Raw genomic sequence first — 23274 nt, forward strand, 5'->3', positions numbered from 1 at the left:
GGTAGCTGAAATGAGTACTTCTACATGTACATTAAGTATTGACTAGTAATGCTACATATCATCCATTTGTCCTCCTTTTACTCTCCCAAAATTGATGTGGCTCTTGAAATTACCATTGAATTTATGATAGATCATTATTGAATTTTAATCCAATGGTGATTTTAAGAGCCACATCAATTTTAATGGGACAAAAGGAGGACAAAGGGATGATATGTAGCATTGCTCTTAAGTATTTATAAGTGTCCATTAAAAAAGGAGATGGCTTTTAAAATCATCATTTGATCCAAATCATCATTTGATCAATCACATGTTCAATTGTAATTTTAAAAGTCAAATCATCTTTTGATGGACACTTGATGGACATTTAATGTACATATAGAATTACTCAGCTGAAATTCTGTCAAAAGCTTCGGTCTTCTGGAGTAATTCTATATGTCATATAAATTTCCATTAAGTATCTATCAAATAGTAAGGTGGCTTTTAAATTTATTATTTAATCAATTACATGCTTAAGAGCACTAGTAGCAGTTACCCTATATTGGTTCCCTTCCCTATATTTAGGAAAAATTTCATGAAAAACATCAAAAAAAACCTCCCACAGCAGATGCCCTATATTTAGATGAGGGAGTTGGGAATGAATAGTGATTCTCAATGTATACATGTCTACTATTCATTCCCTATGTATTATTTTAATATAAAAGAAGAATAATTAATTGATATAGTGAAGAGAGAAAAAGTAGGAAAGAGAGAAAAATAATAAAATAAGAGTAAAAAAATAATATTTAATTGATATAGGGAAAAGTAAGGGAATCTATTGTGGGGTATTTTTTTATAGGGAAGCAAAAAGTAGTTTTGTTCCTTAAATATAGGGAAAATGGTTGGAAATCTGCTGCTAATACTCTAATGATAATTTTAAAAGCTACCTTATTAGACACTTAATAAACATTTATATGATGCGTAGGATTACCCAACCGGACTTCTGGCCGGCAAATAGGACCGGACTTTTATAAAGTTGACATGATGATATCCCTCCTCCTGTCTATGTTCCCTTCTCATTAGGAAGTGGTCCATCGGAGGGGTCCTCCTGCTATTGGCCAGCAATAAATCTTCACAAAATAAATAAATAAATAAATTTAAAGAAAGAAAAGAGAATGAACTTGAAAGTTGAGTTATTTATTGATTGCTTACTTCTTTTTTGTTTCTTCAAAATAACTCTTCGTCTCAAATTTGAATTTGGAACAATGATATCTTACATTTCTAAATAACTATACAAGTATATAGTAATTAAATTTCTTTTGTATAGAAGAAAACAGCCACAAATTTTCTACAAATAAGGTTGTAAGAAAAGAGAAATGTTACAAATATTCATATATACTCCCGCACTTTCAAATACACATTTCTTGACGTGGCACTAAAAATTACCATTAAATCAAGAGGTAAAAAGTGTTAATATATTTATTGGTCCAAAATTTAATAGTGATTTATCTAAAATCATTTCAAATCCAATCTCTAAAATAGTGAGAAGCATACATTTTTTTAATAACATTAATAAATAATAAATTAAAAAAATATATACATTTCTCACATGTTTAAGGAACCCATGACACTTTTAAAGACCGAGTTAAAGGAATTTCTACAACCCAATGAGATTTATATTAGAAGAATAACGAAAATAGTTTTTTATTTCTTTTTTTTTTTTTTACTCCAGAATAATTGCTTCTGCACATGTATCTCACATGGTGGAACACTCATTTGATAAGTGAGAATATCGTATAAAAAATATTATATTATATGGGTCATCTTCTTCTTTCTTTCTTTCATTTTTTCTTTATTATTATGATTATTATTATTATTATTTTTGGTTGTACATATACACACATCAAGATTAATTAAATTGGTTGATGGTCATTGCCTTGGAATCTTATACCCTCTCTTTAAGTACAAACAGTTCTTTAGAATCATTTACTTGAAGCTTACTCAAACACGGTGCTTTAGAATCATTTACTTGAAGCTTACTCAAACGCGGTGCGATTCAAGTTCATATACTCAAATTTAGGTTCCATTATCTTATCGTGGTTTGTTTGGTTAGAATGTTTTTCAACATTCGAATTGGGTTTTTTTTTCTTCAAAAACCCAGATCCTAGAACCAACCCGAATAAAACCCGAATGACGCTTGAATATGGTTTGAATTTTGAGGTGAAATGATGACATGGTGGACCTGCTTTTCAGACTCGTAGCATTGATTGCTACTCTCAAACCAGCTTTTTTCTTCTTTTTAAAAACAAAACTCTCTCTCTCTCTCTCTCGTTCTCTCCGGCCGGCGAAGAAGCTCAGGACGACGGGATTTGGAAGGCCGGCGGGATCGAGATGACGGGTCGGGACGCTCGGCCGGATCTAGGCAGTTTTCTGGTCGGATCTGAGTTTGGATCGGGACGCATGGACGGATCTGGGCGGTTCGGGCTCTGGACGGCATGGTTTTCCGGCTGGATCTCTCAAACCCACGCCGGTGTGCGTGGGTTCCTGCCGAATCTTTCCCGAGCTCAGTTGCCGCCCGTCCATGGCCTTCGGAAATGGACGTTCGGCGGTGACTGTCTTGGAGGTGGCGATGCCGACGTGTTCCGGGGTGGTGGTGCAGGGTGGTTCGTGTTCCGGGTGGTTTGGGTAGGTGGTTCGGGGGCACCGATCTTCTTTGTGTGCCTGAGAAGAAAACCAAAAAACACAAAAAATAAAGATGGGAGTAAGCAGAAATGATTTGTGGGGGACGAAAAACCGTCCCCCATGTTGCTCTCGTGAGTGTAGCAGCCTTTTTTTTTTTTTTTGTCAAAAATTAAAAAAAAAAAAAAAAAATTAGTTTTTTGAGTTTTTAATTTTTAATTTTTAATCTTTTTTTTGAGTTTTTTTTATTATTAGTTTTATTTTTTTTAATTGAAAAGTGACACGTGGCAGGGGTAATATGAGAATATTTCGTCAAATATGGCATTTTTCAAAGGTTTTAGTAGTTTGGGGGACCGGAGTCGAAGTGTTGGCAGTTTGTGGGGTTAAAATGGTATTTTTCCCAAGATTAATTTTCATCATACCAATCATTATTTACAATTTTTCAAGAATATTTTTTTTCAATCTCAAAAATTTAACACTTATTTTCATAACATCAATCATTATACACAACTTTTCACACAATCCAATCATTTCCAATCATTTTCTATCATTAAAAAACATTTTTTTCCAATCTCAAAATTCAACACCCAAACACATATTCAAAAAGAATATAAATTTTATTCAACATCCAAACACATTTTCATTACCTCGAAATTCACAAACTGATTTAGAATATTATTCATATTCGAAATATTTAATACCCAAACGGTGAGCACCACTCTAAGCTAACCCTGGCCTCTCATAGATTCTATTCTTTTTGCATAAAGTAAGCCTACAATGGATTCATTGACATAATATTTCGGAAAAAAATTTCAATATCCCCTCAAACTACCATTTAATTAATAATATCCATTTCAAACTTTAGATTAGGATAATATCACTTTCAAACTGCTAAAACATTGTTAAGTCCCACCTAGAATCCAACAAGAAAGACAAAAATAACTCTTCTACCTTGCGTATATGAGTATTAGGGTTTCAATGCGTGTGCTTGGCATGGATGCTTCCCATTTTTATGTGGAGTGTTTCCTCCTAGAGAAATGATCCCTACACTCATTTCTCACAACAGCCCCACAACAAGCTGACGTGGCTGGTAATATTTTGTTACTTTTTTACAAAAGGAAAACAAAAGAACACAAAAAAATAATAAAATATTACCAGTCACGTCAGCTTGTGGTGGGGCTGTTGTGAGAAATGAGTGTAGGGATCATTTCTCTTCCTCCTATACATCCTTTGCCAGATGTCACCCGTAGGTAGGGTACGGTCATGACGAGATAGTGGTGCTCAATCTTTGCCTATGAGTAGGTTGAAGTCATTGTCTAACACCGTATGGTACTACATTCCCTTTGGTGAGGCAATATGGCGTTGCTTGATTCTTTGTTGAGAATCACGGGACAATTAGGATGAGGCGGACAGGTAGTTATCCACTTCGACATGTCCCCAATTACCCTCTAAACAGTTGGATGGCTAACTCACTCGGCCTATCAAGTTTCATGGTTTGGGCCCAATATAAAATATAAAATATAAACTATAATTAAATAATTATATAAGTATCTATATAATATATAATTTAATGATAAAAGTTAATCATATGTCATATCTTAAATAATCTAACAATTAAGTATCTAATGGTAGTTGAATCAGCATATGATATAAGCTATATAACAATTTATATGATACTAAATCTTAGAAGTTATGTGATATATTGATACGGCACAATGTATCTTCATTATATAATGTGAATTATGTAATCATATGATTCATATCAACAAGTTAACAATACTTATTTTATATGATTAATAACTAAGTATGATCTAATCATGTAAAATGTGTAATATGATCTAACAATTCATATGCTAACAATTTGTGTATATATATATAAAAGCTTATAAGGCTATAACTATAAATTATAGTCACATCATATCACATAATTCCTAAATTCTAAGTTTCCTAACTCATTAGTATACAATTCATACTAATATAAACCATAAAAATCAGCTTATCAATTATAATTAATATAACAATTTTTATGATATTAAATCTTAGAAGTTAGGCAATATACTGATATGGGCCAATGGCAATATGGCACAATATATCTTATGTAATAACCACATGATTCATATCAACAACATTTATTTTATATGACTAGTGACTAAGTATGATCTAATAATATAAATTATGTAATATGATTTAACAATTCATATGTGTGTATGTGTGTATATATATATATAAAGCTATAAGGGAAAGATGTAGCTATTGGAAACCACTGGTTCCCGTAATTTTCTCTCCATCTCTCTGTGTTTCTCTGGATCATTTCTTTTAATTGTAGAAATTTATTTTGTAAGTGTATTTAGAATTCAATTAATAAAATTTGTAAATTCCGTTCATTTAGATTTTTATTTTATTTTACTTTTACTTAAATCCAAAATTTATTAAAAAAAAAAAAAATTATAGAGTTGAGCCAAGCCGAGTGTCCATTAAGGCACTAAGCTCGGCTAATGGACGAGCTCGAGCTCGAGTTCAGAAGACAAGGTTCTTCCATACAAATGGTATTTTGGCATTGAAAATATTACGAAATAATACGTCAAAAAATTCTAACATATGAAAACAATTTAATAAGCATGTTATATGGCCTTTTCTTTTGCATCAAAATATCATTAAAACCTTTTAGTATTCAATTAGATCTTAAGAAGGTTTATATTATAAATATTTTAAAATTATTGGATAAGCATTAGTAGTTAGTACAATTTAAACCAATGAAACTTCCTTCACTTTGGATGTGGAATGTACCTCACCTCCTCTTTCTAGGGTTATTTAAAACTTTAAAATTTAATTTCCCAAAAAAGAAAAGAAGAAGAAGAAGAAGAAGTTATAATCAAATCTAATTTGTGGAAGTTTAATAGACATAATTAAGTCTCTATCTAAAGGACAGCCACGTGTCCTCAGCGTTGCCTGTCCAATTTATGTGTTGTCACATGGGAATTGGATCACATACAACTAGGGAAAGAAAATTAAATCTATAACAAATTGGCACATTCTATTTTCTTTAACAAATATTTGGAAAGTTTATAGCTTCTAATGTGCAGATAATATTTTAAGAGTAATTCTATTTAGTATACTTATTAGATGATGTGGCAGTAAAAATATGTTTTTCGATCGATATTTGATTCAATGACTGATTTTTACTATTCCGTTATTCAGTTGTATAGAAGTTGCATAAGAGTCTACTACTTAACATTATTCATATTTTAAAGGACAAAGATTTCCTCTAAACTGGTTTAGAGGAACTTCCTCCAACTCAATCTATAAAAACGTCATATGTCTATTTTACATATGAGAAGCACATACATATATTTTAATAAAAAAAAAAAATGAAAGAGAGATACCATAATCTATCTTTGAAAATCCTTGAGACCAAACCCTTTGAAAAAAAATAAAAATAAAATGAAAATAAAAATAAATAATTTCATTAACCAGGGATGGGAATATTCTCTAAATTTTTTGTTTTGTCCGAATTTTTAAAATTCAGGTAGAGAATAAGAGAGAAAATCTCAAGTTCCAAGACATTGGGACAGCCCGAAGTGCAGAGCTAAGGACTTAGAGAAATTTGGAAAATAAATAAATAAAATTAAATCCATTAACCAATCAACACGATCATCGATCAAGAAGAAATTTCTCCGGTGGACTGGTTAAGCATAGGCGTTTACATCTTCGTGCTGACTAGACCATTATCTCAACGTCTCTTTCTTATCGTCCAGTTGAGCTTTAGACGCAAGAAATGGCGGGACAGCGACGTGTTCCCAACGTTTTGATATCCAATTCAAATTAAGGCCACGAATGATTCTTTTTGTGTATTTCAAATTTTCTAAAGAGATTTCCCTTCTTTTTCTTTTTCTTTTTCTTTTTTTCGTTGGAATTAATGCTACCATCCAAGAATAAAATTGTGCTTCGATGAGCTTGATTTATTAGCTAATGGGTGTTTAATCTTGACTCTCTCTCTTTTCCCAAGATACATCACATGTCATATTATGTTGTTGGAAAAAATAAAAAATAAAAAAAACTTCCATTCAAGTCAACCACATAAATTAAGAAATTTCATACAAACCATATCTAAGATTGATATATGTTCCTTAGCATATAAGAAACACACGTTTTTTTAATAGCATTAATAAAAAAAAATATGAGTTGTAGAAAATTTCGTACAAACCGATTTGTATAAAATTTCTGTCGACATGCGCGCGTGTAAATAGCTAGATATTCTTGCTTATGGATAAACAAAACTAAAAGTTTCGGTAATTATTCTTATATGCCATTAACTTTGCTAGAAAATTAAGAGAAAAAGAAAACCAAGTTATGGTGACTAGATTTTATGTAAATTCAGGTCGTTGTTTACATCAAACAATTTGAAAAAGCTTATTACTGAGTTTCTCATTAATTCATTAGAGTTTTAAATATGTATAGAATCTATGTATTGTACACAATTGAGAAGGTTTAGTACATGTATATTTTAGTCCTACTTCTCAAATATAATATCTAAGATCAAGATTGGTCCCATCAGTTGTGTTGTTACGTGTAAGTAATATTTTGGATAAACATTATCTGATGCTGAAATGAATAAAAAAATATAAATTTATTAAAAAATAAATAAATATATTTATTTTTTAAAAAACAAAAAAGAAAAGAAAAGAAAAGAAAAAAGACAGGCCAAAAGCCACCCCTTGGCCTGACTTTTTTGTTTTTTAAAAAATAAGTTTATTTATTTATTTTTTAATAAATTTATATTTTTTTATTAAGATGGACACGTGTTGCTATCTTATTGGCGACACGTGGCGCTGACGTGTAGGGTTAACAAATTCCGTCAAAATGATGGACGAAAAATCAATACAAGGAGTAAAACGTAATTATTGCATACCATAAGGACTCTCCATGAACTTTTTAAACCATAGAGTGAAAAATAATTATGGCATACCACAGAGACCAACGGTACAATTATCTCTTTTTTATATTAGCTATTACTTTTTCTACACACGCTCTAACATTATCTATTCTATTGTGCTTTAAAATATTATTTTTCATTCTGTTTATTATTATTATTATTATTATTCTATTCGGAAATCATGCTACAGTGAATAACAAGAAGTTGCTATTCATTTCAGCATCAGATATATTTTACCTCATCTCTAATAAAGGTCAAAAAAGGAGATAATATAAACTAAATTTAACTAATATTGACATTTTACCAACTCTGCTGCATGTGCAATTATCAAAACTTATTTCTTTTGGTATTGTCACCGACATTCTACACAACCGTACACCTCGACATTCTCTCTTCAATTCATAACAAAATTCTTGGAATTAAATTGTTCCGAGAAAGAAATGTGTATAGAAGTTTAGTGCTCGAATCATATCGGTGTAGACAACGAGTAATGTTAGGAGCTATCATTTTATTATTTCAAAACTAGCGTAACATTTAAAATTACTATTAAATTTGAGATGAATCATTATTAAATTTTGATCGAATGATCATTTAAAAAGTTACGTCTACTTTAGTAGAATAAAAAAAGGATCCGAGTATATTGGTGCAGACAATAATGGATAAGGGTGGACCACGTAGAGATGATATGAATTTGCTACGTTCAACGAACGTGGGATGGAGTGAGACACTTATCCTTGGTATCGATGGTTTGATCCACTAGCTGGAGTTTGAAAACAACTAATCCAATTTGTTATTTGTCCATTTACACTAAACACTAGATCGAGTTTCAACCTATCACTATAGATAGGGTAATGCCATTAAAACTTATCGGAAAACATAAATAAAAAAATAAAGAAAGACTCGGTATCAAAACTTGTAGAGAAATTATCTCATACCCAATGAGCTTCATCTGGAGTGCCACCTCAGCTGACACGTACGCCACAAATTCAATCCTATCCGAAGCAATTTAGCGTATGAATTTCCAGAACGACTAATCAGTCAGGTTTATGTAACCCCTATTTGTCCATTCACATTCACACAGCAAATGAAAGGCTCAACATTTTTTTGTTTTTTTGTAAAGGAACTACAAACTAAAGCCAAAACAAAGCTTTAAAATTTAAAAAGAAAAAAAGAAAAAAGAAAAAAGAGAAGTAAATTACATAATGCCATGCATTAACCCTCAAATTAACTGGAGATAAACTAAGAGCCCATTTGATTTGCGAAATAGACTATTGAAATGAAATGAATATCGTTATGGAATAACCATTCTTTTATTTAGTTTGGTAGATGTGTATTCCTAAAAATAGTTATTCTTATGAGAATAACTATTTTCTTACGAACAAAAATAGTTATTCCTTTAAAAAATGAAACGAATAGCTGTTTCTCAAGGAATAGACTATGTTTTCACAAAAAAAAAAAAAAACCTGGAATGTGAATAGTGTGGGTGACCAAACACCCCAATAGCAAAAGCTAGGGGTGGTCACACCACCTCGGTGCATTTAGGGGTGGCCAAGGCCACCTCTAATTGGCTTGGGGAGGGGACCACCCCGAGATCATGGCACCTCCAAGAGTTGTCAAGGGTGGCCTACAGTATTCACGTTCCAGTTTTTTTTTTTTTTTTTTTTTTTTTTTTAATTTGAGTTCAAAATAATAATAATAATTTGAGTTTATTTAGTAATTTTGATTCAATTCCAATTAGAGCATACGTGTTCTTACCACAGTAAAGAGTAAGAATAACTATTTTATTTCACCCTCCTTTATTTTCAGTAATAACTATTCATTTTTCTTATAGAACTCTTATTCCACATTATATACCAGGCCTAAAAATTCAATCACATGGGCTCATAAAGATGAGAAGGAGGATCCGCTAAAAATGAACCAACCTAGCCCACTCGCCTGCCTCAATAGGTACTAATAATAGCCCACTGGAAACACAGTGAGGAAGACACACCTTCACACTTGCATGGCTTTAGTGTTAAAAATATTAATATACACATGCATAGACAAACTTTAAATATCAAGAAAGCCCATTTCAAGTTCTCCTATTTTACAGTAGTAATACTACATGTTAACCCATGTCTTTTTTATGTCCCCTCAAAAATTGATGTAACCCTTAAATTTATCATTGAATTTGTAATAAATCACTACTGGACTTTGATCCAATAGTTATTTTTTTAAAAAAAGTACACATTTCATAGTGACATTTAGAGGAATACAATAGGGGCATGATCTGACATTTAAAATTACTTATTTCACAGTTCAAATTAAATTTCACATACCAAATGATAAATGTGTGAGTAATGCTAGACAGTAGACATCACCTTCATGTCCTCCAAAAATTGAAATCCAATAGTAGTTTATTATAAATCTAATGGTGATTTTAAAAACTACATCAATATTGAAGGGACAAAATAAGTATATGGGTCTTACATTTAACATTATTAAATTTGTTACCACATTCTTTAAAACTTTTCAATGACGTGGCACCATATACACCGTTAAATGCAATGAAACAAAACTTGGACCGTGAAATGGTGAAGATCCTATTCCAATTCAAGTAGTACAAAATTCATGCAAAATATATTAGACATGAAGCATCTAAGAGAATTCACAGCAAACATTCTATAACTTGTTCTCTCAAATAAATTTAGTGAAAATTAAAAAAAAGTCATAAAAAATACCTACAACAAATACTTTATATGTTCCCTAAACCTTGGGAATGCTACAATACCACCCAGTGCACTAGGTTGCATTGTAGCTTGACTTCTATGCATGTAGTAGCCCCCTGTCCTTGCTTCTTTGTTCAAGCAAGCAGATTTCAACTTCTTGAGAGAGGGAGATGGAGTGAGGGGGAAATAGAGAGAGAGAGAGAGAGAGAGAGAGAGGGGGGGAGAAAGCTGGGCTGGGTGGTGGTGCTTGGGCTTCCGGCATCCACCCCCCCCCCCCCCCAAAAAAAAAAAGGCCAAATCAACACCCACGACCTCTATGGCTGGTCCTATGATACATCATGCCTTCCAATCACAAACAAAAACGAAGATGACAAGGTCGAATCAACACCCAAAACCTCACTCACACGCCTTTGCAAGCGAGAGAGAAAGAGAGAAGAAAATAGTTTCTGGAATAAAGAAAAAAAAATTATTTAATGATATAGGGAAAGGTTAAGAGAATCTATTGTATTGTGTATTTAGATAGGGAAGCAAAAAAGAATTTAATTTTCTAAATTTTTTAAAAATAAAATAAAAACCGTTTGAGTGTCTGCTGAGAATGCTCTAAGGATGCAGTCAAGGGGTTAGAGTACAGGCGCATTAGCTGCTCTAGCTGAAATTCCCTTCCGATCTGTACCTCAGCACTAACCTTCATATTTACTTTTTCCTTCTCCTCGTTGTTCTTGAAGAGGCAGCAAATATATACATATTCTTCTTACAATTTGTGGGACTCTAAAGAGAGATTCAGATAGAGGAGGTTAGTTTAGGTCCACAAAGAACCTTATTTTCTGCTTGTGCTTCATTTGCTGATGGAAACCCACAAAGACAACGGTTAAATTGATAGAAAATATGCTCCGCTTAGGGCAACAGACAACTGAAATACCACTCAACTAGCTTATTAGAATTCAAATAATAACAGCTGTCTAGATAATCCACTCAACAACCTAATGCTTATCAAAGAATTGGATTAGCCCTTATCCTGTGTTGCTATTATCACCCTTTTACCAAGAGCATGTTTGAGACTACGTTAAGGAGCTTAAAAAGTGCTTTTAGTACATAAAAAACTATGACAAACAAAAATGGGTTCATCTGGTAAAAAACTTAAAAAACATTTTTTATTTTTTACTCTAAAAAAGCTTAAAACTGCATTTTGGAGGAAGCTTGAAAATGAAGCTCTTTCTAAAAGGCTTTTTCGTGTTTTTTCTATAGACAAAAGCTATATTTCTCTTGGTGTGGGGATATGGCCTTGAAGAATGCATTTTCGAATTTATATGATATTGCTCGTGCAAAGGATGCTCATGTTAAGGATCACATGGAAATTTATTTTTTTATAAGGATCACATGGAAATTTATGGAAGTGTCATTCAGTAGAATGTGAGCTTTGCTAGAGCAGCTCAGGATTGGGAGGTGGATGTCTTTGCCTCGTTCTACAGGTTGTTGTATTTGTAAGAATGAGATAGGAAGACAAGTTATGGCGGATCTCTTCCAAAAGAGGATCGTTTGGTGTTAAATCCTTCTACAGTGTCATGGGTTGTCATGATTGTTTTTGTTTCTTTTGGAAAAGTGTTTGGAGGGCTAAGGTTCCATTGAAAGTGGCCTTTTTTTGGGTGGTCAGCGGCCCTAGGGAAGATCCTTAGCATAGACAATTTCTAAAAGCGGCAACGGTTGATTTGTTTGTTATGTACAAAAAGAATAGGGAGTTTGTAGACCTTTTTTTTTTTTTCTTCATTGTGAGGTTGCTTGTGCCATTTGGAATGTCTTCGTCAAACGTTTCCGGTTGTCTTGGGTTATGCCTAGACGAGTAGTCGATTAGTTTGCATGTTGGTAGATTGCCGACAGTATTCGGAGTGTTGTTGTATGGAAGATGGTGTCTTTGTGCCTTTCGTAGTATCTTTGGAGGGAAAGGAATGATAGGTGTTTTAAGAACTCTATGAAGACCTTGGAGGAGTTAGAAATCTTTCTTCTTCAACACTTCTGTACATTTGGATAGCTGTTTATGTTTCTCCTTTAGTGATTAGTTATAACGATTTTCTCGCTCTTTTTGCCCCTACTTTCTAAATGGCTTCTCGTGTACACTCCCTATCTACATTCTTTTTTTCTTTTTTCTTTTCTTAAGAGAAATATCATTAAAAATGCAAAACGCAGTCAAGTACACATGGAGTATATAAGAGTAGCGCCTAAGACAGAGAAGGAAAAAGAAGAAAAATCATGAAAGCTAATCACTGGGAGCTAGGAACAAAGCAGTCCAAGCGTACAAAGAATAAAAAAAAAAAGAAAAAGAAAGAAAGAAAGAAAGAAAGTTATGAGCTTCTCAAACGTCATTTCTTTGTTCTCGAAGTTTCTATCATTTCATTCCCGCCACAATATAAGGCAAGAAAGAATCATCTTCCACACAAAAGCACTCTGAGAGCGGCCACCCATCTACATAAGGCAAGAAGGAACCATCTTCCACACACCAGCACTCCGAGAGTGGCCACCCATCCACCAATAGAACTCCCTATCTACTTGAGGGCACCTTACGCTTTAAATGATATTTCGGTTAATTAAAATAAAAATCTCTATTTCTCAACTCAAGCTCCTAGGATTGGGGATCACCTAGTCCTTCAGCTTCTAACATCTACCCAAACCCTCTCTCTACTCATTTTGGCAATTATCCATGCTACTCTCATCTCTCTATTTACAACTGAGTTCTCATTCTTATTTTTTGTCCCTACCATTCTCCTTTCAGCCTAAATTTCCTAAATGAAGCCAAAATTTAGATGGCTTAAGTATACTGTAAATGTAAAAATGGCCTCATCCCTAAAGATACGCTTAGGGCTACTAAATGAAGAATTTTAAAAACTCGAGAAGTAGAAAAACCAGGATCCTTTAGCATCCAGAAAAGACTATAACAGAAGTCAGACTTACTCCCCCACAATGGTGCCTCATTCCCCTCAAGAGCATGTCTATTTCAAAACAAACCTCTTCAAAAACAGCAGTGCAGTTTTCTAGGCTAGGCATCTATAGAGTTTAGCACTCATGAACCAATCTCAGACAACTAGCGCAGTTTATACAACGATCATTTTTTTTTTGATAAGTCGTTTATGCAATGATTCTTTAGGGGATCCCTGGACCCAGTATTTGCCAATCAATTGTCTAGGCAATTCTATACACCCACAGACCCACATAACCACTCACAATGATCTTTAAACCAATATGGTCCAAATTAACTCATATACAGAAAAACATTGCAAAGAAAACATTCAAATAACAAGTATATCTATAAGTACATTTTCTAAGGGTAACAAAATCCAGCTGCATCTGATAATATACAGTAGAGCAAATATGAGTTTATTATGGGAGCAAAGTATCCAAACTTGAGACATCAAAAGCTAAGAAGAAAATAAATAAATACTATAAAACAGCTTAAATCCAGTGAAGGCATTTTTACTTACCACCTTCACAAGAATTTCTCTATGCTGGTAGTCAATGTGGATTTGGGAACAGCACCTATAACTGCATCTTTTTTTTCACCACTCTTGAAGATTATGACAGTTGGGATGCTTCTAATCCCATAACGGGTTGCGATTGAAGGGCTCTCATCAGTATTAACTTTGTAGCATTTGAGCTTCCCAGCATATTGCTTTGCCAGTTCATCAATGATAGGATGGATCATACGGCACGGCCCACACCAAGGGGCCCAGAACTCAACCAGGACAGGGGATTCAGATTCAAGAACAAGTGACTCCCAATTTGAGTCTGTAACACCAGACACTGCAATTTCCCAAAGAATTCATCATTTAATTTTGATATGACTTTTCTCAATCTGTAAAAAGAGACACTGACCAGCCATTGATCCAAACTGCAAAAGAACTTAACAACATTACACAGTTCAAAGTGCACTACACCAACACAGAAGGGAATTTTTTTCAATAATTCCAAAACTGTATGAAACCCCAAAATTTATTTCTTAAATAACCCATCATCCCCCACCCCCATGTTGAAAAGCAACAAGAAAGAGAAAAAGGAATTTAGATTGTATTCAATAATATTGTAATGCCAAGGCCTAGAGATGGAGCAAACTTGGACAAAATTGAGCAACATACTACTACGGATATATCCAGCCATTATATCCATAGAGTAAGAAGAATTTTAAAATAATGAAGCTCGAATTTAAATAAGTTTTACATGATGCAACAAATCATCCATAGTAAGACTCACTGTGTAAAGGTGGTTGTTTTGTTGTTGTTGTTGTCGTCGTTGTTACTTTTTTTTAATAAGTAATCAAGATATCATTAAAAGCATAAAGCACAACCAGGTAGTCAGGTACATTTTTTTTGATAAGTGTTTTTTTTTTTTTTTTTTTTTTTAAGGTAGTCAGGTACATAGGAAGTATATAAGAGAAACACCTAATTAGAATGAGAGAAAAGAACAAGAAAATTATGAAAACTAAGCAACAAAGGAGATATAAATGCAGTTGCCCAATGATAAAGAGCATTGAAGAAAAAAGACTTAAGCTTCTCCAACATTCTCTCGCGGTCCTAAAAAAAATTCTATCATTTATTTCCTTCCAAAGATACCACAAAATACAAGAAAACATCATCTTCCACATGGCAGCACTCCAAGTGCTATCAATAGAAGAAAAAAGGAGATATAAATGCAGTTGCCCAATGATAAAGAGCATTGAAGAAAAAAGACTTAAGCTTCTCCAACATTCTCTCGCGGTCCTAAAAACTATCATTTATTTCCTTCCAAAGATACCACAAAATACAAGAAAACATCATCTTCCACATGGCAGCACTCCAAGTGCTATCAATAGACCACCAACAAGCAAACAAGTCAACTACTCGTCCAGGCATAACCCAAGACAACTCAAAGCAACTGGAAGATAAATAAACAAAACAAAAATACCGACACAAGAAACCTCAAAATATAAAAGAAGATGGTCCACAAACTCCCAATTCCTCTTACACATACAACACATTTTGACCACATGACATGCCGCTTCTTAAAATTGTCCATGGTAAAGATCTTTCCTAAGGCTGTCGATCAAGCAAAAAAGCTGCACTCAAGGAACCATAGTCCGCCAAATACTCTTCTAAGGGAAAATAATGCTATCATTACAAACAATGACATTGTAGAAGGATCAAACATCAAATAACTCTCTTTTGGAGGGACCCCATCAAAGCTTGTCTTCACCTTCTCGTCTCACTATAACTGAATATAACATATTGAAGAATGAGGCAAAAACATCCACTTCCCGCTTACGTTCCACTGCTTAGATCCATCATAAAGCTCGCTCTAACTGAGTCACTATAAAAGCATCATTAGCACAAGCAATACCATATAAATTAGAAAGGCTTCCTTAAGGGCCTTGACCCCACACCACAGATCACACTAGAATCTAACCTTGGAACCATCTCCCACCTCATATATGGTATGACTTGAAAACTTCCCCCAACCCCTCTTTATATTCTTCCATAACCCAACACCATACAATCCAAGAGGCTCATTAGAACACCACACCCCATGAATTGCCAAATTTAGAGTCCACCATAACTCTCCAGCAAGCCTCTCTCTCATGCACATAGCGCCATAACCATTTTTCTAAGAGAACACGATTAAACATTAGCAAGTTCCGAACCCCAAACCCGTCTTCAGAGATAAGAGAACAAACCCTTTTTTAATATAAGTAATAAAACGATCTCATTAAAGGCATGAGGCGCCCCTTAGTACACTCCCCTTAGTACACTGGGAGTATACGGAGGAAACACCTAAGTAGAAGAAGAAAAATGAGTGAGAAATTTGAACTCTTCGCCTAGCCCACCCAAAAAGAAATCTCGTTGAAACTTCTCTATACAGTTTGCAATACTCGCAGAGAAAGGGAAGAGGGACATGAAATACGTAAGCAAATTGGAAAGTGTGCTCTTAATAAAGGTAATCCTACCACCCTTAGACAAGGGCTACATTTTCCAACTAGCCAACCGATGTTCTATCCTTTCAATAACATCATCCCAAATAGACTCGGCCTTATAAGAGGCCCTTAATGAAAGATCAAGATATTTCAAAGGCAAACAAGAAATCCCATAGCACAGAACATCAGCCAACCCATCCACATTGTCAACATTGCCCACATGAACCGATTCTGACTTAGCCGGATTAATCTTCAAATCGAAGACAGCTTCAAAGCATAAAAATAAAGCATGTGGATAGTAAAGGTGGTCAAGCTTGGCCCCACAGCAAACCAAAGTGTCATACGCAACAGGAGTGAAATGTTTTTTTTTTTGATAAGAAAAAAAAAAAAAAAAAAAAAAAAAAAAAAAAAAAAGAAACAACAGGAGTGAAATGTTACCCACACCAGAGTGCCTAGACCCCACAGAAAATCCTGTGAGAAAACCCCAACCAACAGGTGTAGAAAGCATTCTACTTAAGGCCTCCACAACAATAACAAAGAGAATGACAAAGCCCATTTGTCTATTTTCCGTGCATCTATTAGAAGATACCTTCTTGAGTCCATACAGCATAAAATCATAAAACGTGCTCTATGCTTTCTATATCGAACTTAACGCTTTCTATCTCACGCTAAAGACTTAGGATCAGACACATCAATTATTATGAACTATAGGTCTGCCGTATTGGCATGTGGGTTTGTATCTTACTCCCATGCTGCAAAGACAAATGGGTTACTATGTGTTTTCATTGAATCATAGGTTCAACAGATATTTTCCAATACATGGGCCACGTCCAAACAATTGAGCTTATATATAAGACGCAGTCGCTCCACCCTGTGGGCCTGGGTCTAGTTTTACTCCAGTCCGCTCTTCCAGATCATCACTTGAGCTAACTTCCTCTCCTTCTCTGCCTAGAAAGCTACGCATTTGAATTTATATCAAATTGTGGAAGGGATGAACCAGGTCAATTTCTTTCCTTCCATGATAAAGGAAGTAAATCATCAAGAAGCCCCAGACATCCTGGTTATCAAAAAAGAAGAAGGTGGAAGCAAATCACCAAAATCAGAAGAAGCCTGTCTCCTTGCTAGAAGTTCTCCAAAAGACGATCTCTATCACTTTTGATCGTTTTAATCGATTATTCTTCAGGTGAACTTATCTTTATTGACAAGTATTTCTGCACCATTACAAAAAATATTTTCCAACAACCCACGACATAAAACTGCATCCCCATTTCCAGACAAAGTCACACCTCAAGTCCTAACACAGCACCAGGTCCACACTGAGTGCAAGAGCATAGATATTACAGTCTCTAGGACCCCATATATTTGATTTGATAAAATAAGAAAGACTAGACTCTATCAACGACAGTGCATTAATCTGTACTGTTAGTTACTCTTTACAAACAAGTCCGACAATTCAATCATCTGAGAATCACCCCAAAGCTGGTACTACATGATATTTGATTAACCTAATCCCACACAATACAGAACAGAGCATTCAGTCCTTACTAAAATGCAATTCTTGTCCACTTCTAAGCTTTCTTCTATTCAATTCTATTTCGTCATCTAAAACAATACTAACATAAATCAAAGCAGCAAAACAAATGGGAAAAGGGAAAGCTATGAGAGAAAAAAAAAAAAAGCTCAAAAAAGAACATGAATTTCTGTTTGGTCGCTCAGAAAACATAGGCTAAGAAAACAAAATCTGAAATTCCAAATCTAACCAACTAAGTCGTCCAGTTCACAAAAATCCCAAACTTTCCCTAATTTTACTTTCCATATTTTTTCAAACAAACCAAACACAACTACGATCCTCACCTTCAACGGCGGTGTCCTGAGCCTCGCACACGACTAGTCCACCGCGATTTGCTCGTCGTGAGCTTAAACTCACCGAGCCACAAGAGCGAATGGCGGAACTCGGTCCGGCCCTGAGGCCTCTGAAGCGGGGCAGTCTACGAGCGGAAATTGAAGAGGCCGAGGACGCTGCGATCGGAGAGAGAGTAGGGGATGGCAGAGCGGAGGCGCGTGGGACGGCGAGGGACTCGAGCACGGTGGCCATCGAAGCAGAGGATTGGAGCTCTAACGAGAGAGAGAGAGAGAGAGAGAGTCGGCAGGATGTATCGGGATGGGGATCTGAGAGGATGAGTTGAGAGAGAGAGTTTTGTCTGGTGTTTAGTTAGCGAATGGCCGACGAGGCCAGTGGCGTGGATGAGGCTGGGTAAATGGGTTACTGTCCGGTTAGTTCTGCTGCTGTGTGGTCCCGTGACCAATACAATAAGGTCACGTGGACTTTCAATGGTGAAGGAGGGTAGGTTGTAGAGACAGTGGATTTGACGAGTCAAGGAAAAACTGGTGTTTTTTACTTTGAGTTGAAAAAAATTAGGTGCTTTCGTCCTACTCTCTTTTGTTGCTCCATGCTTACATGTATGTGAAACAACCTAGGGTAGAGGTGTAAATGAGCTTAGTTACTTATAAGCTTACTTGAGATCGACTAAAATAAATTTGATTCGTGCTCGAATCAATTATTACATGAACTATTCGTGAACACGGAACTAGGCTCGATTATTAAACGATGCAAACTCGTATAAACTCGGTTCAACTCGATTAAAGCTCGTGTGTGTGTGTCTATATATATATAAATATATATATATATATATATAATAACAAATAACAATTGTCATTAGTCAGTATGTATTAATTGATTATAATTTATTGGTTATATGTATATAAAATAGTAAAAATGAATAATATCAATACTTAATAGATGGTCATATGATATAATGACAATCCAAATATTTAATCATATTATTCATGTAATATAATAGGATTGTATGATTATATAATAATATAACATTGTGACATATAACATGTAATCACTTTATTATGTGATATAAGTATTATCATTAGATATTTAGTAATCATTAATTATATCACGTGATCCAAAATCTAAGATCATATGGATTGTTAGATCATGTTAATATGTTATCATATGATAACACTTAGATCGTATGATCATATAATATTAGTATTAATTATTAGTAGATAGTTATAAATTATAATTTATGACTCATAATGATCATACTTCTCATAGACTCATAGCCGATGCATAGGATCATATGATTATATAATAATTGTCATTGTTAATGTTATTAACTTAATATATGTTAGTTAATATTTATATTGTCTATTGTTACAATTTTCTATCATTAGCTATTTAGGAATTGTTAGATCACATTATTTAGGATATAAGATCAAATTTGTACTCTTTTTGTTCGAAATCATATGATATGATCATTAATTCATTATATTTGTATTAAGTATATAAGTATATAGATTAAGTATCTAAGTATCTAGATTATGAATTGTTATATCATAATTCATAAATATATAATTAGAAAATTAGATATAAGTTTGAGTTCATATAATCACATTATTATAAATATGAATTCAGATAATTACAAATTAAGCTATAAATATTAAACAATTAAACTATAAGTATACTTACATAATTATATTTATATTTCTGTATTTTCATAGTTCACACAACAGTCTTATTCAAGTGACTGTTTGGGAAAAATTTTATCTGACAAAATTCTCTTCTTTTTATTAATTGTTTTATTGCAAAATATAATAAAGAGAAATGCAAGGGTATACAGAGTGTACACCCCTCATTCCACCTTTATATGTATTTATCTATTTTATTTGTTTAAAAAATAAAAATACATGTAAGAGTGGGAAGAGAGGTGTACAAGAGTGTACACTCCAGTATTTCTCTATAATAAATGGTTCATGTACTTTTTAATTTAAGAAGTACCAAATGTAAAGTTGTAAATTGGCGAATGTATTTTATTATTACTATTATTATTATTATTATTATTTTGGTTAATTGTCATTATTATAAACTATAAATGAGGTATCTACTTGCCTCTTAATTTTGATAGCTTGACAATTTTACTTGCCTTTTGTTCTATACAAGGGTATTTTTTGTTTTTTTGTTTTTTCAATGATGAAGAGGTGAGACTTGAATTCAAGTTATTAGTTCTCATTCAATCACAAAAGGGAAATGATAGACAGGAGACGGTTGTCTATCCCCTGTCCATCATTTAATATTAAAATAATATATTATATTTTCTTTTTCATTTATTCTTTCTGATTTTTTCATTTTTTGTTTATATAATATATTATTTTAATAACAAAAGATGTACATGGGAACGGTCAACCGTCCCCTGTCTATCATTTTCCATCACAAAAACTGAGAATTTTTACAGTTCCTCAAACAAACTAGTTCCAAGATTTCCTTCCACGTTTTTATTTTAAAAAGCAATTCTTATATGACCGTTGAGTTATGAGGCAATTGTCCTCCACTCGCAGGCCGTAGCACATCCCAAGACACACTGCCCCATGTCCACCTTCTGCTACCCACTAATCCCCATGAGGCTTATGAATCGTTAGATCATTGATGAGTTATCTTAACCATCCAACTCTCTCGACCCTAAATCCTAATATTTGCTATCCAACCTTTAGACTTCTCAAAGTTTCTGCACAACTCCAACTCCAACTTCAGCTCCACGCTCACCATGTAACCCAGAGTCCATGCCGCTCCACTCCACTACCCATCTTCAATGTTTTAGCACTTGGAAGACTTCTTTAGCGAGGACTTGTCCATGGGAACGCTAGTTCTGGTCTCGTATGAGAGTGAGTCATAGCATGTTGAGGGTTAGTGAGAACTTGTCCACGGGAACGCTGGTCCTGGTCTCGTCTATTAATGAGTCATGTCATGTAATGGGGTTTTCTGGGATGGCGTTGGTGCCAACCGTTTTCATTACTTGAATCGAGCTCAAACTGAGTACTCAAGCTCGGACTCGGCTAATAGTGCAAGCCGAGCTCAAGCCAAATTTTTTGGCTCATCACGAGCTCAAGCTTGTGACAAAAGTAAACTAGCCAAGCTCAAACGAGGGGTACTCACTCAAGGTTAGCTCGTTTACACCCTTAATATAGGGAAAAACGCTAGCCACATCTGTGCTACCAGCCTACCACCCTAAAAAGACTAGTCAATTTAGAGTTTTTCTAGAATTCCTTATAAAGCTTAGTTTCACCTAATACCTAGGCAATGTGAGACTTAGAACTCATGAGTATCTTTATAAACTACTCACTCTATGTGAACTATTCATTTCTTTCCAATATGGGACCGGGGTGTTACAAGCTCCATCCTTAAACTCTTGACGTTCTCGTTAGGCGATACTCTAATATCACATGACCTGGCATTACAATGTGACTTTTGATACCATTTGTAACGACCCAGGAAAAAGCATTAGCCACATCTGTGCTATGATCACTCCAAAAAGACTAGTCAATTTGGAACTTTCCTAGAATTCTTTATAAAGCCCAGTTTCACATATTAATTAGGCAATGTGGGACTTAACACCCATGAGTATTTTTATAAACTACTCACTCTATGTGAAATATTCATCTCTTCTCAATATGGAACTAATCTGTTACAATATGTCTCTTATTAGAGGGCACAAATGCTTGGATTTGTGCCAAGTTCTTATAGAAATTATACTCTTGTGTCAAATGCTTTGATAGACTACTAAACAAATTTAGAACAAATTTTTTATTATTTTATTTTTTTTAAAAAAAAAAAATTAGAACAATTATATCATTCAAGGTTGACCAACTCTAAATTGTTTGCTAAACGATTTTAAAATGATTGATAAGTTTTTATGTTTTTGCTTCCTCACAAAATCAACAAAATAATAATTATGTTCACGATCTACATAAGCTATTTCAAAGCTATCACCTTATTGAAATATATATAGCTAATCACATCAGCTACAAAAAAATGGACCAAGAATTAAAAAGGAAGTAAAAAAAAAAAAAAAAAAGAAGAAAAATAAGAAAACTTGATGAAAAATTAAGCAGAAATCCTTCTTTATGTTTAGCTGTTTCTGTCAAACTTTTATACATTTTTGTCCCATCAAACTTTAAATAACCACGACAAAACAAATTGAAATAGCCATATTTTCTCTTGAGATCATAACATTTGGTGCATAAAAATTGATCAAGTTTTTGGGTTAAATTAAAAAATGGTACATGTGGGTTTCATGTTTATCAAAATACTCTTTGGGTTTTAAGAAGTAATAAAATTTGTCCTTAGATTTTATCTTAGTCATTCTATTCATCTACCATTAGGCTCGTTTGCTATCTGTACATAGGACTGTGCAAAAACTTGCACCCCCTGCCCCGCCCAAGTCGATTTTCTGTGTTTATTTTGCGGGTATGGGTTGGATTTTGATCAACCTGTGTTGGGTGGGGCAGAGCGTGGGTTAGGCTTTTAAAAAACCTCGGAGCCCTGCCCCACACGAAACAAAACAAAAGAAAAAAAAAACCCTAGGTTCTAGACTATTCTTCATTTTTCTTCACATGTTCTAGCGCCACAAACTCCTTTTCATTTTTCTTTTCTCTTTAGCCTCCTGCCTCTCCTTGTTCTTCACCCCGTATGGCCATTGTTCCAGACTCTTCTTCATTTTTCTTTTCTTTTCTTTTCTCTCTCTCTTTTTTTTTTTTTTTTTTTTTTTTTTCAATGACTCATTTAGAACCCATGATTTTTTGATTTGAGGTGAAAGAAAGTTCGGTGGGAAGAAGTTTTCTATTTCAAATCCACCGAAGCTGAAGAGAGTTTGACGACTTGCAATCGCACTACATCAACGAGGTCGACAATAATCCGATACATTTGTAATCTTTTTATCTTTCTTTCTCTATTTTTGTCTCTTCATCTTCATCGCCCAAACCTGCCCCGCCCCACACAACCCGCACCCCTCGTCCCACACCAATCCGCCCCGCACCAACCCGTCCTACACGGATGTAACTCATTTTTTGCAGTTCATGGGTGGAATTTTCTAAACCCCCATGCATGGTTGCAAGGCGGTGGCAAAAATGACAGAAATTTGCCTTGCCTCGTGCCCACCCCTATCTGTACAAAAACAAAAAGCCATGTAAGTAAGACCTATCAA

At 34.2% G+C, this 23274-nt stretch overlaps 1 protein-coding gene across 1 annotated transcript; it reads right to left on the reverse strand.

The window, feature by feature from the left end:
* Nucleotides 1–13528: 13528 nt before the first annotated feature.
* LOC133875191 (uncharacterized) lies at nucleotides 13529–18462 on the reverse strand. Its single transcript, XM_062313224.1, has 2 exons — nucleotides 18080–18462; nucleotides 13529–14085 (listed from the first exon to the last, which is right to left on the reverse strand). The coding sequence occupies exons 1-2, from the start codon at nucleotides 18318–18320 to the stop codon at nucleotides 13772–13774; spliced, it is 555 nt and encodes a 184-aa protein (XP_062169208.1). The 5' UTR covers nucleotides 18321–18462; the 3' UTR covers nucleotides 13529–13771.
* Between the last annotated feature and the right edge of the window lie 4812 nt (nucleotides 18463–23274).

Source organism: Alnus glutinosa, chromosome 8 (assembly GCF_958979055.1).
Source record: "Alnus glutinosa chromosome 8, dhAlnGlut1.1, whole genome shotgun sequence".
NCBI classification, from domain to species: Eukaryota; Viridiplantae; Streptophyta; class Magnoliopsida; order Fagales; family Betulaceae; genus Alnus; species Alnus glutinosa.

Coding starts and splice junctions, on each gene's coding strand:
- LOC133875191 (XM_062313224.1), bottom strand. CDS start 18,320: ATGGCCACCGTGCTCGAGTCCCTCGCCGTCCCACGCGCCTCCGCTCTG. Junction 14,086..18,079: donor TCAGGACACCGCCGTTGAAG/GTGAGGATCGTA, acceptor GGGAAATTGCAG/TGTCTGGTGTTACAGACTCA.